The sequence below is a fragment of the Benincasa hispida genome, chromosome 7, assembly GCF_009727055.1.
Source record: "Benincasa hispida cultivar B227 chromosome 7, ASM972705v1, whole genome shotgun sequence".
Classification (NCBI taxonomy): Eukaryota; Viridiplantae; Streptophyta; class Magnoliopsida; order Cucurbitales; family Cucurbitaceae; genus Benincasa; species Benincasa hispida.
In genome coordinates, this window is record NC_052355.1 from 38,551,559 (window position 1) to 38,569,176 (window position 17,618).

The 17,618-nt window shown below is 28.3% G+C and overlaps 1 protein-coding gene across 1 annotated transcript; it reads right to left on the reverse strand.

Annotated features, from left to right (window-relative positions):
- Positions 1-1,713: 1,713 nt before the first annotated feature.
- Positions 1,714-4,083, reverse strand: LOC120081803 (protein LATERAL ROOT PRIMORDIUM 1). Its single transcript, XM_039036971.1, has 2 exons — positions 2,989-4,083; positions 1,714-2,368 (listed from the first exon to the last, which is right to left on the reverse strand). The coding sequence occupies exons 1-2, from the start codon at positions 3,662-3,664 to the stop codon at positions 2,136-2,138; spliced, it is 909 nt and encodes a 302-aa protein (XP_038892899.1). The 5' UTR covers positions 3,665-4,083; the 3' UTR covers positions 1,714-2,135.
- Positions 4,084-17,618: the final 13,535 nt, after the last annotated feature.

Here is a 17,618-nt window from a genome sequence, read left to right on the forward strand (position 1 = left end):
AAATTAATAGTAATGATTAATTGATATTAATTTATTAATTAATCAGACTCTATTCATGTCTCGGTATAAAAATTAAGTATGGAGGGTACTAAAAAATCATGGGTTTTAAAATTCCCTAGATAATATTTTCGATTCTAAAAAGTAAAATCCTGCGAAATAAACAAAGATATTAAATGTTTATATGAAATCCGACCCTAATTTTTTTTTCATTAAACCCATGACTTTCAAACATTTGGCTATACATTGAATTTCTTAGAATGGTTGTCTTTTCTCTTTTCACATTCTTCCATAGGCTAGTCCTTTTTATAATATATATATATATATATAAAGAAAAACAGTTATCTTTAATTTCTTACTTTAAAAAAATGTTCTGATCTGTCCTCACAAAGAGTCTATGAAAAAGAAAAGGAAAAGTAAATAAGAGTAATTGAGTGAGTAGGGGAGGCCCCCCTTCCATCTTAGCTCACATGGAGAGAGAGAGAGGAAAAAGACCTAATTTTGAAAAGAACTGAAGAGGGGTTAGGTTATGAAGAAGGGAGACAACCTACACTCAATTTGTGTGTTTTGTTAGAATAATTTAAGAGATGTAAAGTGACACATTTTTTGCTGGAACAAAAAAAAAAGAAAACCCCCTCTTCAAATGTTTTTAAGAAACATACAAAACAACCGTGGATGATATTTTGAAGTAAAACATATGAAAAATGCTTAGCAGCACATCTAACAAGAGAAGTTGTCTTTTTGATGTGATATATACCCAGAGGAGTGCATGTTCTCATATAATTATGTTAAATCATATGAGTTTTTGTAATGTATGAATATACAACCTAGACAAATGTATATGTTAAGAAGGATTATGTCAAATATGAAAAATGAGTTCAGTTTGGTCTTTCATTCCTCCCAGCATATATCTAATAAGTTGAAACCCCCATAGTCTTTACCTTAAAATGTAGCTTTTTGCCATACCACTACCCTTGTCACATCTCTTTCCCCATTTGCAATGATATGGTATGTAGTTTAATTCAATCTCCTACACTTGCTAGTTGCTACAATGAGGGGCCATGCCAACAATTCCTACATGGAAAGACAATAAGGGTGTGGGAGGGATTCTCAGCTTTGTGAGCCTATTCATTTTCTTCATCTCTTTTAATGCATACCTTTTTGTTAAAGCTTTGCTTCCACTTCCAACTTCATCTGGGATGCAAATCTCTTTAACAGCTGACCCCAAATGCTACTGTTTTCATTCGTCCTTTTCTGTTTCTTCTTTTTCAACTCTTTTCAAGTTTTGGTAATTCTTACACAGCTTTGCTCTTCCTTCCCACTTTTCAGTTTTTAGTGTTCATCTCCATTGCCCTGCTTTCTTTTGCTAAAAATGTGATGAAAAGGAGCTACATTTCACTTACTTTCATCTTCTGCTTATATTGATCGTGTGGGGTCTGACTTTACTTATTCTGGTTCTTGCTACATATTCACCTTCGAAGTCGTCTCAATCAAATAAATGACTTCCATTTATTGAATCCCCTCTCATAATTGGAAAAGATCCAAATCAGTGGAAATGTTCTCAGATGAAGACAAGAAGATAGGAATGTAGAAAGAGGAAGCATTACATGCATCTTACCTGTTCCACCATGGTGCCATTTCACAAGAAGATGCTCGATGTTCTATTTTCAAAGATGAACGATTTCATTCGTTTCATAAAACTTTTCGAGATAGACAGGCAAAGAAGAGATTGAACTCTTGTATTCCAACATATAATACAGCTGCTATGAGATAGGACAAGCTGGCTTGCTTCAGCAGATATTTGGATAAATGAAAGTTACACATCTTCTTAGCAATATACAGAAGATTAATATCCAACTATCATTGAACTTGAGAAATCTTACACTAAACCTAGCTTAAGGCTAGAATAACTATAGAACAGAAAAATTCTATTACAACTATGCACTTTTGTGTTCTATTCAGTGCAAGATTCATTGCATTACCACCATGATAACAACTATATAGAACTTATAGATGACATAACAGACCTTTGAAACCTAGCAGAGATATCCTATTTTTTTTCGAGTGGCCGAGACCGAGTCATTAGGAGGAGGAGAGTGAAAGAGGGAGATTTGGAAAAGAAAGAAGAGAAGAAATGTCTAATCCCTGTGGTGGTTACCACTATCCAAATGGAGGTGTGAAATAGATGGGAATGCATTTTTGTCATCAGCTCCTTGATCATAGAGAAAGCCTTTGAAGACATGACCACCAATGTTGACTGTTGCTTGGTAAGCTAACTCACCTTCACCACTGTTAATGGCAGTCACCCTATGGCACCTGAACACGGCTGGAGCCCGAACGTGCCCTGGTAATGACTTCTTGAAGCTTGCATCTGGTTTCAAAGTCATAAGAATTCTAAGAGGTGGTTTTAGGAAAAAGATACTGTTAACAAAACTGTAAGAATATATTTGAAGAAGAAAAATGAATCCAGTCCACTTGGATCACTCGACTGTCTGTTTGGAATGACTTTTAAACACTTAAAACTCCTTTTTTAACACTTAGAAAACCTTCCTTTTAAGCACTCGAAAAGTCATTTCCAACCGGCCATAAATTAGACTTATATATACAAGCCACTCCCTCCTTGTTGGAGAAAAACAGAGAAAGAAACATGAAAGGTTTGTAAGTTTTCCAACAACATACCTAATGAATATGTATTATGGACATGTTTAGTTGATAAATTCAACAAAATATGCAAATTTGCTGCAAGATTTTTAAAGATAAACTAAAATCAAAACTACTTATAAAAGTCTTACAAATTTGAAACCGAACAATAATAATCTAACATTGTACATCGAGAAACAAGTAACCAGTAACCAGTAACCAAATCATTACACAGAGAGAAACAGAGTAAACAAACATGTCATTATTGCTGCTCATGATTCTCAATTCATTTAAGAAACACAAGAAAACAAAAATGGAAGAATGGAAAGAGAGAGTGAAGGAGAGATTTACCTTGATGGCTAGAGGTTGTTTCAAAGCTCCGGGGAGTGGTGGCATTGGAAGTGGAAGCGGCGGCGGCGGCGGCGGTACTCTGTGAAGGAATCAAAACTCTAGGCCTTTTAGCACCGGCAGAAGAAGAACCAGAAGACCCTCCGTCGCCACTAGCAGTGGCGACGCCGTCCATCACTACCAACATCTGCCGCTCACGGCGGCGAGCCGCCGGCACCCACGTGCTCTTCACGTGCGTAGAGCAATGATTCCCACGTCCCTTGCAACAAGTCCTGCACCTCCGATACTCACACTCCTTTTTTGCTCTGTTCCCACAGTCCCTACACACTGCCATAGACCCATCCCCGGCATCGCCTTTCACTTGTTCGTCGGAGACATTATTGCCGGCACCGCCCATCAACGAATCCCCTTTCCCAAACCCAAAATCCTGGGTTCTCTTCAGATTTTCCAAACTTCGACTACGATCGGTAACATCGTCAGCCGTCTGATTAGGCAGGGGCTGCGGCGGAGGGAGACATGGAGTTGCAGTGAGAAGGGGGAAAATGCCGACGCTAACGCCGAGAGCGGCAGAGGAGGGGAGAGGAAGAGATGGATGATGATCGGAAGATATGATTTGGGTCTGTTGGTGAAGAGAAGAAGGCGTGGGAGCTATAAACAGAACATCTCGGAGACCCAACATTGTTGTGTTGTGTTGTGTTGATCCAAAAAGGAAAAAGAAAAGAAAGAAGTGGAAATTAGAAGAAGATAGAATCAGATTGAAAGAGGGTGTTTATGATTCGGGTTGAGAAGGGGGAAAACAGTGTTTAAATGATGAAATTGAGAGTTAGTTTGATGGGATTATGGTGTATGTGTTTGTGTTGGGAAAAAGAAAGAAATATCTTACACCAAAAGCAATTCTTTAGCTGTGTCAATGGAGTGGAATTCTCTCTCATTTCACAGTAACAGAGGAGAAAGAGAAAGAAAGAGAGAAGGAGAAGGAGAAGAAGAAGGTGTGAGTGGAAATGGAATGAATGATTCTTCAAACTCTGCAGTGACAAAGTAGTTTTAGGTTTGAGAGACAGAGAGGAAGGGAATAACTATAAATAAATGGCCATTCCTAATCCTAATCCTAATCCTATCACATTTCTGTATTTGATTTCAAAAGGAGACACCACTTCACCCATTTCTCTCTCTTTCTCCCTGTTTTATTTTATTTATTTACTTATTTATAACTTTAAATTTATTTCCTATTAAATCTTAATCCCACATTTGGAACAAGGAAAATAATGAAATATCATAACAAATGAGGATTTAGATATAATGTTGACAGTAGCTAATTGAGGATTTTGAAATAGTATTTATCGTAACAAAAAATTCTAAATGAAGCGTTAAATAGTTTCTAATTTAGTATTATTATATTTTTAATTTGGTGTCTAATAAATCATTAAATTTTTTTATTATACATCTAATAGATTTCTGATGAATTAATTTTTAAAATTTGAAATATATGGAGAATCTATTGTCTATTGTTTACTTGATTAAATGAAGTTTAATTATTAAGAATTATTGTTTAAAGGGAAGTCCAAATCAAATGAAGAGGGTTTTTTTCCCTTTGTCTAAAGGTGGGATGGTAAAATGTAAATAATATAATAATAGAGGGTGGTTCATTTTGCCTACCACTTACATCAAATGTAATCATCCTATATATATATATATATATATATATATTCTTAATTTTAAATTATTATTCATTCAACAAAAAGATTTCATCTAATTGCGACCTACTTCTATATTATATCATTGTAAAAATGGAGTTTTTCTTCTCTATATAAAACAAGGGAAGTTAAACTACAATTTCCCCCACTTTTGCTAGAGGATTTTTTTTTCTTTTTTTCTTTTATTATTATTATTATTATTTTGCTAAAATTAACTTACAAATATGGTGCATTTACTTTTAGATAAATTTCAATTCCGTTTATATAATTTTAAAAGTTTCAAATTTACTAACTATAATTAAGGTTTATTTTTAGTTTTATAAATTTCAATGTTATCTTTATAGTTTGGTCAAATTTCAAGAATTGTGCCAACTATTATCAACATGACATATTTTCCTACTAGTTCCATTTTTTTAGCTGACTAGCTTGCTATACTAGGGCAAGGCTTAGCTACAAATTAGAGGAAAAATATGAGCTTTTAAGTGTAAGAAGGATTTCATGAATAGTTAAGTTTTAAAAAAATATAGAAATCAAATTTAAATTTTTAACATCAAAAAGATTAAATGATATCAAAAGCTTGGTGTTATGCAAATGCACGTATCAAGTTATAGTATAAAAATGGTGAAGAAACCAAGTATCATCCTTAGGGAATCAGATTGATATACTTTTAGCTATTCAGAGATCATTCCAATTTTATTTAGGAGACCGACTTCGATGGAGAACTAACTAGATTAAACAAGGAAAATAATAAAAGTGATTAAATATGAAGATTATCAACCTAGAGATGTTTTAGGGAATAGATTTTATCAAAGACATTACTAAACACAATTGCTTGAACTCTTGAAGTAATTAACACAATACTTCGATTGAGAAATCTTTTATCTAGATTGAATCTTTTGAAAACAATCTTTTCTCATGCTAGTACTAAATTCTTGAAACCAAATTAAGAAGCATGACATTAAGATTCTTCATCAACAATCTTTACCGTTATCCGACTACTTCTTGTATGTTCAAACAATAGTCTAGCATGCATGATCTAATCTAAATCCAACGTGCTAACGAAAGATTTAAATCATGAAATCATTCAAATATTGATCAAACATTCAAAAGCATTAAGAACGGTCATGCTAGAAAGTATAAATGCAAACTATCATTCAAGAAACAAAGTGTTCAACAATTAACCTAAACCCCTAAAACTACGAGAAATTTAGCCTAACACGACTTCCATAGACAGAACCATATCAAAATATAAAAATTAATTCAAGAATATAAAGGGGAAAGAAGAGTTATATGGTTTCCAACCACGTTTCTATGATGAATTTTGCCTTTGAACGATTTTCGATCACCCAGTCCTGTAGCACTCTCGTAAGTGTTCCAGTGTTTCACTGCCTACTACAGCACTTAATTCGCTTTTGGAAAATGCGTCCTGTTTTTTTTACGAACTTGGTTTTTCTCCTCTTTTCTTCCTACTTGATTCATTTGGTCCCAATATGTCTCAATTGTGCATTATTGAACCGTTTTGATCCATTTTAGTTCCAATCTTGTCTTTTTACTCATAGCCTTGAAATCACTAATAAACAACATCAAATCTAATAAAAACAAGTGAAATCCTATCTAAATAGACAAATAAAAGCACATTTTAGGTGCTTTTCCCTAAACTAGAACTAAACTTGAACTACCTAGAATGTTTTTTTTAAAGGGAAAATAAGTAAAACTGAAATTAAGTTCAAAGAAATGGGTGATTTGATCTTGATATGTATGTATATGCATGCTGTTATATATAGAGATTTGTTAATATGATCATCTTAACATTTTTATTTTTAAGTTTTCTATTTTTGAAAATTGTAATTGTTCTAATTTTTTGTATATGTATAAAACAGCACTTCTTATGTATTACACAAAGTTTTTTAAAACCAAATAAGAATATAACTTACGGTAGAAGTTAAGTTTAAGCTTCATCTCAACATATTCAATTAAAAAAATCAACATAGATTTGTAAAGGGCGAATGCTTAATTTTCAAAAAATTTATTATTAAATAGATTCAAATTTTTGTATATTTTTATTTCCATTTTGAATAAATGATAATAGTTAATAAATTAATATCATCATAACTTCAACACAATGAGTGTTGCTTTTGCACATGTTGATTTTTTTTTATTTAATATAAAAAAAATGAAGATATAATAATTTGGAAGCATAAGTGTTCTTTTAATGTAGGTAATGCATATAGGGAGAACCTTAGTTTCTAACCATTATAAGATCCCAAAAATAAAGACAGAAAAAAAAGATTGAAATTGTTTTAAGCTTAAGCAGCATTCCTTCACATTAAGTAAACAAAAATGTTAATAATTTTTCAAGTTGAAAAGGTGCTGAAAGCAATGTCTGTTATGGAAGGTTTGAAAGAATTGGTTTGCATCGACAAGGTTAGAATCTTTCGATGGTTTTAAGTTTGATTTTTTAGGGTTGTGAGTTTATTGAACCTCGAAAAAATTTGATCTATCCAAGGTCGTTTTTTATGAAAGAGTTTAAGTCTCAGTTCTTCTATTAATTATATATATATTTAATTTTTATTTTTTCATTTTTAAGTCCCTAGAAGGCAAGCAAAGTAGCTTCATAACTTAGTTTCTTTGGCATTCCTCTATCTAAGCTTTTCTATGTCAGAAAAAGAAAATCTTTTCGTGATTATGTTGTTCCTCTTATCCTGAAGGAGGGTGATTGGATTATTGGTTTTGGTGTGTTTTTGCTATATTTCTTTGTTTTCAATATATATATTATATATATAATCTTTTTTAGATTATTTATTTTTATTTTTAAAAATAAAATTAATATAATTAAAGTAGTAACAAGTAAAAGCTCACATATAAATGGGACCCCATAATGCTTTTAATGTGAATTTCCACTGATAAAATTAGACAAAAATATTCATATAGTTACAAGAGAGTTTTTATTTTTTTTTTTCAATTATTTTATAAATAAAGTATAATTGTAAAGAGAGTTACGAAACTCACATTTATAGAGGTAAAATAATAAATTATATATTAATTTTTATTTAAACAATTTGAATGCCAAACCCTGGAAAATTAATATTACCCAATAATATATAAATTAACTCTTTAGTAGAATGTTATAATGATAAATATGTACCATCTTATAGATGAGCGCTATTATTTGTTTGTTTCAAATATTCTTACTATAAAAAAAAATCAATTTTTCAAATTTTAAAATATTATTAAATAAAAATTCTTAACACCAATTACAATAAACATAATATTTAAAAAAATCGAATATCTTAATCATAGCTAATTTTACAACATAACACGTATACTATATATATTTATAATCACAATATTCATTCTAAATACATAAATATATTAAAAAATATCGAAGAAGAATATACTCACTCTAATTAACTTCAAAGTTAAATATAAATAAGATGGACAACTTAGAAAAAGAAAAAAAAAAAAAGAGTGACAATGTCATTACCTAAGAAACACACAATATATATTAATTAATTTTGAAAAAAAACATGATTAATTAAAAAGAGTAAAAAAGTAATTAGAAGAAGAAAAAGGAGAGTTATTCACCCAAGTGAATTATGAGCAAACCTAGATTTCATCCAAATGTTACCAAAGGAGTGAGCTATAAGTCATAGAGAGAATGGGACACCTAACTCTAAATGGAACCCTACCCTCTAAACATAGGGCCCCTACCCCTATATAACCTCCAATTATCATATTTTTTAACTACTCACTTTTCACTTTTTTTCTCTTTTTCTTTTTTCCACCCTCTAGTGCATCCCTTTTTCCTTTTTATGGCCACTTGTGGGGAATGGGCCACCATTTATTATATAATTACTCCATAACTTGTTTATTTTAACAAGTTAACAAGTGAGGATTTTTTAAAATACCATAATCAACCATATTTTTATTTTAGATTTTTTTATTCAAATTTATACCATAAAAATATAATATGAGGCTTAACTCAACAGATCATAATTGAACAGATCGATTTTTCTTTTAAACATCGAAATTGAAATATTATTCTGGAATAATATATTTTTCATTTTTTATTTTTTTTCATAAATCTTCCATCATATATTTTGTTGATATTCCTTCCATGTTGTCTCTATTAAAAAAAATGTTTACTAAAAAAACTTATGAACCTCTTGAATGGGTACAATTATTTTGATTGATAACTATTTATAAACATAATTTTCCCCTTATTTTGTCTATTTTGTTATCTATATTTTTTTGTGTTGTTTTCAAAAAACTAGATTTTTAAAAATAAAATAAGTAATTTATAAAAGGTTTCTTGCAGACTTGACAAAATAAGTTTTAAAAGTTAGGTTCATAGTCTAAACTTATTATTTTTGCAAAAATGGCAAAAAACAAGTCAAACCCATGAAATGTAAAAAAAGTATGGATACACCTAATACATCTAATACACACTTGATACCCTTGATACACTCAATACACTTCATATACTAAAAGTATCATATCTATAAAATGAGAAAAGTGTTATTACACACTTTAAATATCCTATTCTTAAATTGTCACCCACTACAATTTCCCTTTATAAAATTTCATTTTGATTTGAAAGATAAAAAGTTATTATAAAAAAAATTGTGAGAAATAAACACAATTTTAAAAACGAAAAACGAAAAACCTAGACCATGATAACTTGGTTTTTTGTTTTAGTTTATTTTTAAAATTTAAGTCTATGACACGGCCTTTACTTCTAAACTTCTTTGTTTTGTCAACAACTTTTTACTAATGTTTTAAAAAATCCTACCGAGTTTTGAAAAATTTTAATAAAATACTTTTTAATTCTTTTAGAATTTGACTAAGAAATTATATTTAAAAAAATGAAGAAAATCGAGAAAATAAAATAAAAATTTTCAAAATAAAAAACTAAAAATGAAAGTATAGTCAAATAAGGTCCAAATGATTATCCATCTAAGTCTTAATTTCTTTTAAACATCATCATAAGAACAGATACCTTAAATATTATAATTTTAAGACCCTCTTTAAACATTGATTTTTCAGTTAAGAGTATGAATTAAGGCTATGTAGTTTAATTAGTGCCACTATTATTTGAAACGAAAAAGTAGATTCCATGCACAATCCCAAAAGAATTTTTTTAGAGAGAAGCATATAAATTTCTTAATTATCATATTATTATAACAAAAAATAATTAGAAATCAAGAGATTCGAACTCGTAATGGATTCTTTACCAATAAAGCAAAAACGTTTTAAACGAGTAACTAAAAAGAAAGCCTCATTAATTTATTAATATTGTATTTATAAATTTCTGCTTAGGGAATCAATCTCATTAAACCATATATATTATGGAGGCTTCAAGATAAGCATATTAATAAACCATAATTTAATTTATTCTTTTGGATAATTTGGAGAGTGTTTAAAATAATTTTGGCATTTTCTAGCTATTACCCCCATCATTTAAAGTGTAATCCATATTTTTCTTATTTTAATTGAGAAAAAGTTTTAGTAACCAACGAATTTAGCTCTTACCATTAAAGTTTGAGCCAATAATTTTATAAATAAATGACATGGTTTTTTTAAAAAAATTATAGCATGATCAATAGTTAGGAAAGGGTAAGTTCAAGAATAATGTATTTTTTAAAAAAATAATGACAAAAATAAGGTACATAGGAAAGAAATTACAAAAGTAAGCGGAAAATAGTGTACCAATACATGATTTTTGTTAAACATACTACCAAACTCGTGGATGGAGTCCATGAATTTCATATTTTTATTATTTTTTTTATTGCTTTTCGATTTAAGGGGATACAAAGTGGAACAAATCTCTTTGAATTTTACGGTAAAACAAATCTATGGTAAAATAAATCTATGTAAAAAAAATTTACGGTAAAACAAATCTACATGAAAAAAATTTACAATAAAATAAATCTATGTGAAAAAAAAAATAGATTTAGCCTTAATTTGTAATTAGAAATTTGATTCAATTTTATCGTAGGCCATTAAGAATTTAAATTTCATAGTAAAAAATTCTCCGAAAATACAGAAAAAAATAAAAGAAGAAGACAAAAGTTGGGGTTGAAAAAAAAAAAACCTTAATCCGTGGCTAGAAATTTGATTCAATTTTTATTTTATGGCAGATCTTTGAAAATTTGAATGAGAAAATATGAAGAAAAAAAGATTTAGCCCTGGATGGGGTACACGATTTAGCCTTAAATTGTGGAGGAGTACACTTACTCAAAACTCGTGGATCCCATCCACGATTTCACAACCCTATTTTTGTCAATAGTTTCAACACAATCCTATTTTTGTCAATAAATATTAAAATAACATTATTTTAAAAAAAATTCTTAGGAAAGAAATATAAAAGGTGAGAATATTAAAGAAATGAAGGCTTAAAACCACAAATGTCATACAATATAAAATATTCAATAGATGTCACTTTTTTGTTTTAATTTATTTGGGTTAAAGATATTAAAAACCACAATGAGTAAGACTTACAAAAAACATTTAAAAGGGACTAAAAAACAAAACAAATTTAAACAATGGGGACAAAATATGAAAATAAAATCAAGTTCAACTGTGAAAGCCCCATTTGAACCAAAATTAAATGAATGTTAAATAAATTTTTGTAGAGGTGTAAATTCATTGCTAAAATTGTCCTAAGCAATAAAACTACTAATTAATTAAGAACTTAAATAACTCTAAGTTGATGTTACTATAATTAAGGTTTAGATTTAATACACAAAAATGATGGCACAAATTGTATAGACTAATAGAAGTGATGAAATTACATTGTATGACTAAATGTGAGAACCAATGAAGTATTTTCTATCCCTACCATAGAGATACCTTTAGAGTATTTGCATCAAATATTTCAATTAATTTATATGATTTTTACACTATTAGGTGTGGCACTTATATGAATTAGTTAAACAATATTACTATATTTTTTTAAAAAAGTAAAAATTTTATTGACTATTTTTTTTTTCATGATTCATCTAACTTTTTATTGATATAATGACAATGTCGATGTAAATCTATATCAATGGAAATAATGGACCTCTAATCACTTTTTTTAACCCTTTTTCAAAGGGGAAAAAAATCTCCATCTATTATGTTTGTTGAGAAATGATTGTGAAATGAAATGAGTAGATCGTAACTAAAGTAGATTGGGAAGAATAATAATGAAGAAGAAGATGAGAGAGAAACAGAGTGATTTTACGTGCGAACCCCATAAACAAATTTTAGGAAAAACCACATCAAGAATGAAAGAAACTCCACTTACATAAAATAGGAATTACAAACTTTCTTTGAGAATACCAAACTTTTTTATGAAAAGAAACTCCCTCTATTTTAGCTCACTCACTTGTAAGAGATTTGAAATAGTACGAACCAGAATCCCCATCTATTTTATAGTCAAAAAACTGACCATCAAACCAAATTCAATGGCTCAAAATTGTCTTTGATAGAATGTGAAGAATCCAATGACCCCAATTGTTCTGAAGAGACGTGAAAAATCTAATAGTCATGAATTTGATTTTAAACGAAGTTGTAAGATCCAACGCCTCAAATTGTCTCCAAAAAACTTTTAGAATAATAAATAAGTTTCTAGAAAAAATATTGAATTATCGAACAACGTCTACACTCAATTTGATAACAAAGGGTTAACCCCATCCTACCTTGTCCCTCTCCAAAAATAGCCTACATCACAATTTTGAAATTAGACTAATTTGATTTGATGAGATCATAAAAACATAATACAACTAATTTAAGGGACATAAACTGTATCTTTTAAGTACATTTCAGCATAACATTCTACTAATTTATACTAAACCATTTGTCTCCTAATATAATCTTAAATACAATTCTTTTCATTAAGAGTTCACTAGTCCCTAAATCAAAAAATAAAATAAAATAAAATGTTACCACAGGGATAAATTGTCAATTAACATATTGTTCTTTGTCAGAGGAATAATTTTCTTTGCATTAATTTTTTTAACCATAAGGTTCAAACTTTTCTACTTTTTAACCTACACGTCTTTCTTTTTTACTGATTTTTTAATGAAAACAATAATAAATAAATAAAAAGGACCCCACCGTATCCCCCGGTGAAGACGGGTGCAGAACATTTATTGCGACAAAGAATTTTATGAGCAATAATGAAATTCATATACATACATTTTTAATTTGGTATAATATAAAATATAATTCTATAAATAATGATTAATTGATGGAAAAGTAATTCAATTTGAATTAGTTTTAAAGCTACTAAAAGTATTCTTTAAAAGATAATTAATTTAGTAACCATTTTGTTTCACACTACTTCTACATCTAAATTTCTTTCTTTATTATCTATTTTACCCTAATAATTTAAAAAACCAAGCCAAATGTTGAGAACTAAAAAAAGTAGCTTTCTAAAAATTGTTTTTGTTTTTGAAATTTGACTAAGAATTCAATTATTGTACTAAATAAAGATGCAAATCATTCTACGAAATATAGATGAAATAGAATTGATTTAAAAAATAAAAATGAAAATACTAAATGATTACCAAACAGGGCATTACTATTAATATAGTTCGGTGATTGAGAAATCCAATCATAAATTCACATATATATGTATATCTTGAGAAGGAAATTGTTTAAGTGCCATTTCTCCAAACTTTTGAATGACTTTTTAAAGTGAATAAGATGAATATAAATCAATTGTTAAGATCCAACAATACCAATTATGCTACTTTTTACTTCTAAAAGTTAAATTTGCTTGTTCAAAGATATATTTTTTTAATCAGAAATTAAGGATTGGACTTTCAAATTTATGTCTATTTAATCTCTAAACTTTAAAAAATATATAATAATTCTCTAAATTAAACATTCAATTTCGTTTTAATAAGTATGAGAAGTTTAAAAATGTCTAGCATAACTCTATAATAAGTCCCTAACATATTCTATTTATTATTTTTTTTTAATAATTGATCTATTAGGTATAAAACTAAATTTCATGTCTAAATGAATTCTAAATTTTGGATTTTGTGTCGAGTAGATCAATAAATTTAAAAAGAAAATATTTTATAGGTCAAGAAACAATTAGGCACAAAATTAAGAACTAATTGACCTATTAGACACTTTTTAAAGTTCAGAGATTAAATAAACACAAATCTTAAAGTTCAAGAACTAAACTTGTAACTCAACCTATGTATTTCATGTCAATGGTAACACAACACATCTCTATAAACATAACGATGCAACACGACAAAAGAGATAACTACGCAACAAGAAGGATTTCGTATCTCCGCATGTCAATCTCATCGATCCCTTCTCTCTTCAAACCATTCGTCAAGGTTTCAATCAACAATGTTGAAAAAGAGGAGAAAATGGAAGTAAAAAAGAAAGAACAAAAATGAAAACTTGATTATAGACTATATATCAAGAAAAGGAATGGATTGCAAGAAAAGAAAATAGGTATGAAACTAGGTAGAGATAGTGATAGAAAAAGAAATAGAGAAAGAGAAAGAGAAAGAGAAAGAGAAAGAGAGGATAGTAAGGTAAAATTAGGAGAAGCTAAGGGAATAGGCATAAAGAAGTAGATTCAAAGGTAAAAAGAAGAAAAGGGTTAGGGTTGGAATAGTCCAAACCAAATAAAAGCAACCAAAAATTCAAATTTCAACAGCAAAATGCCAATGGGCTAAAGACCGAAATGTAATAGGGAAAATGTACTAACACTAACACTACTAACCACCTATTCTACTACAACTCTTTTAGGTCTTCTCTTGATCCATATCCCACCACTATTCTTGTTTCTTGTTTCTCTTTTCATCTAAACCAATCCTACTACAACTACATAACATGCTTTACCTTTTTTCCCCTCTATAAATTGTATCCATCAACAAAGTTCACAATGATTTGGCCTTCTTTCATAACAAATAATTTTAGTTTGATTCCTTAGAAGAATTGGCTAATTAGCTAAAAAAATTGATAGAAGAACAAATAAATCCATATGTGGAAGTAGTGTTTATAATTTTTTTTTTAATTTCAAGAATTTAAAAAATAAGATCTTGTTTTATAAAGATTATATTTTTAGTTTTATGTTTTTGAAATGTATGTGTTCTTTCACATGATTTCCTAACTACTATTTTCATTTTATTTAAAAGGTTCATCACAAATTTCAAAAACAAAAACAAAATTTTAAAAAAATTACTTAAAAATGACTTGACTTGAATTATGAAAACATATCTATGAAAACAAAGAAACTCACATGGGTGAAAGTAGTGTTAATAAATTTAAGCTTATAAATACTACTCCACCCAAAATTTCTAGTTTTTTCTTTTTAGAAAAAAAACTACTACCTACAAGTATTTACAAAATCCTAATTAACTTTTAATTTCTTTTTATAAAAAATTTAAAATCTTATTTTATTTTTAAAATATGGTTTAAAATTCAAATGTTTCTTTAGAAAAATCGGGAGAAAAAGACACAATTAAAACAAATAAATGAATAAACGTAACCTTAATCCTTTTAGTTCTAGGAAATTGAAAGCTTAAGAAAAATTTAAGGTATGCTTCAGGTTCGTATATGTGTTGAACAATTTAATAAAATTGTTTCGAAGAACTGTGTTTAAGCAAGAGTGTAGCCTTTTTACAACTTCTTGTTCACTTACAATTACTATTTAAAGTGTGATTTTCGTGGTTTTTAAGAACACTCAAAACATTATTTTAAAGTTAAGTTGATTCTAAAAGCTCAACTGAAAACATACTTGAAAAAGTTTGATATACAATCACATTTTCGTGTTAAACATGTCACATTGAAAAATCCACATATTTTTTTTCCTTCTTATTTTTCTTGAACACTTGCACCACAAAAAAAAAATAATAATAATAAAATAAATAATAATAATAATAATAATAAAAATTGACACTCACTAAAGAAATAACGTTTATGTATAGATTTTTTTTTTTCTTTCAAATAGACAAAGCCAACTTCTTGTTTTGATTTTTATTTGAACCATAATGAAATTTGTGTTCCAAAAACGACAATTAAAGTTCTCAAACAATCTGTTTCCCCGATTTGACGGGTACCAAATAATTTGAAAAAGAACACGTCAAGTTAAAACACACAACTACTTATTGGTGCTTTGGAACTATATTAGAAAACGTCAACCAATAGCTTTTATATGCCACAAATATAATATTAAATATGTTAAATAATAATTAGTACTTTGGTATTTCATGTTCTCTAAAATAATACTCTTAACATATTAGTTTTATACTTCAATTTTATTCCATTTTACTTATCCAATTTTAGTCCATATACTTCAGTAAATCCTAAATTTAGTAAGTTAATTTCCATTGAAATTAGTTAAATAACTATGATCATTGTACTTTGAGACTTGTTCAATTTTAATCTTTGTACTTTTAAATGACCAATTTTTAGTCCTATACTGAGGATAAATCTTAAATTTATCGCCTACTATAAGTTTATTATCGATTTTTTTTTTCAAAAAAGAATATATATTTATTTGCATGTTCACTATAAATTTTGAAATCATATTCACATACTATATTTTCTTACATGAAAATTATTATAACTATTTAATTAATTTTGGTAAAATTTAACTTTAAGTGACTAAATTTAAGATTTATTAAAAATAAATGGACTAAAACTGGACATTTGAAAGTAAAAGACTAAATTTGAACAAACTGTAAAACCAAAATAGTATTTTAACGAAATTATTATTTCTACATAAGAAAAAGCACAAAGTGAATGCTTTCAAAATTTATAATTAAAACGCTAATATATTTATTTATTTATTTGGGAGGGGTTAATCAAAATTAAATAAATAGCAAAACTATTTTGAAGTTTATTGAAAGTACACCAGTCAAGTTTGAACATTGTAAAGTATAGGCAATAAAATTAAATGAAATCTGCAATTTGAACCAAAATAGTATTTTAAGCATAATTATTTATATGGCAACCTTAACTATAATTTTAAAAATTTTGAAATTTTAGGAGTGAATATATGTAAAAAAAAAAAAAAAAAAAAAAAAAAAAAAAAAAAAACCTCATGAATCTGATCTTTCTAAAACTTTGAACTGTCATGAATATTTTGTCCGGTTACTAAACCAGTTAAGATTCAATCTTGACTCAACGTGTGTTAGACTTCGCAATTAAGAATCAGTCCCCTATCTTATATGCGATCATTTAAATGTCAAATGAACCTTTTTTTTTCTTTTTGGAATATCATATGGATAATATTATTCATCGCATTTTTCTTTCATTAATTTGGAATAAAGCTCGTATGATAAGACTGATTCTATCATTTAATGGGAGTGGAAGGGCTAAAATTAAGATTCTTTATATAAGAGAGTGGGAAGAAAACAAAAAGTCCTTTGATGTTAGACCAAAATAAAAATTTCAAACTTTTTAAGATGCAAATGAATACAATAGATGAGGTAAAAAACCCTAATTCAACCTTAGATTTATCATCAATAGTTTTTTTTTTTTTAATTAAAATTTTTACCTCAATGTTCACTAGTTCATTTAAGGAATTTAGAAGATTTTTGATGATATTTTGTCTCTTTGTATTTTGTCTTAATGTAATTGAGCTATGTTGTTTTCATTCAATATACTCAATAAAAAGTTGTATCCATTGAAAAAAAAATTAGAGAAATCCCATGGAAAAAAACTTTCCTTTTTCTCTTAGTTTTGGGTATATAATGCCAAGTAAACAAAGACAGAAAGAAGTAATTTTATCTACTCCCTAAATCTGAAACCTAAGCAATTAAAGCTAAAGGGCAATGTTTTTTTTTCCCCCTCCCTAAAACAGAATGATACTGTAGCTAAATAGAAATTTCAGACAAACAAATACAAAAGTCCTCGAAAAAATTCCAGCTAATAATTTAGTGCTGATTGATGAGGCCAAAAAATATGCCAAGGGGGTAA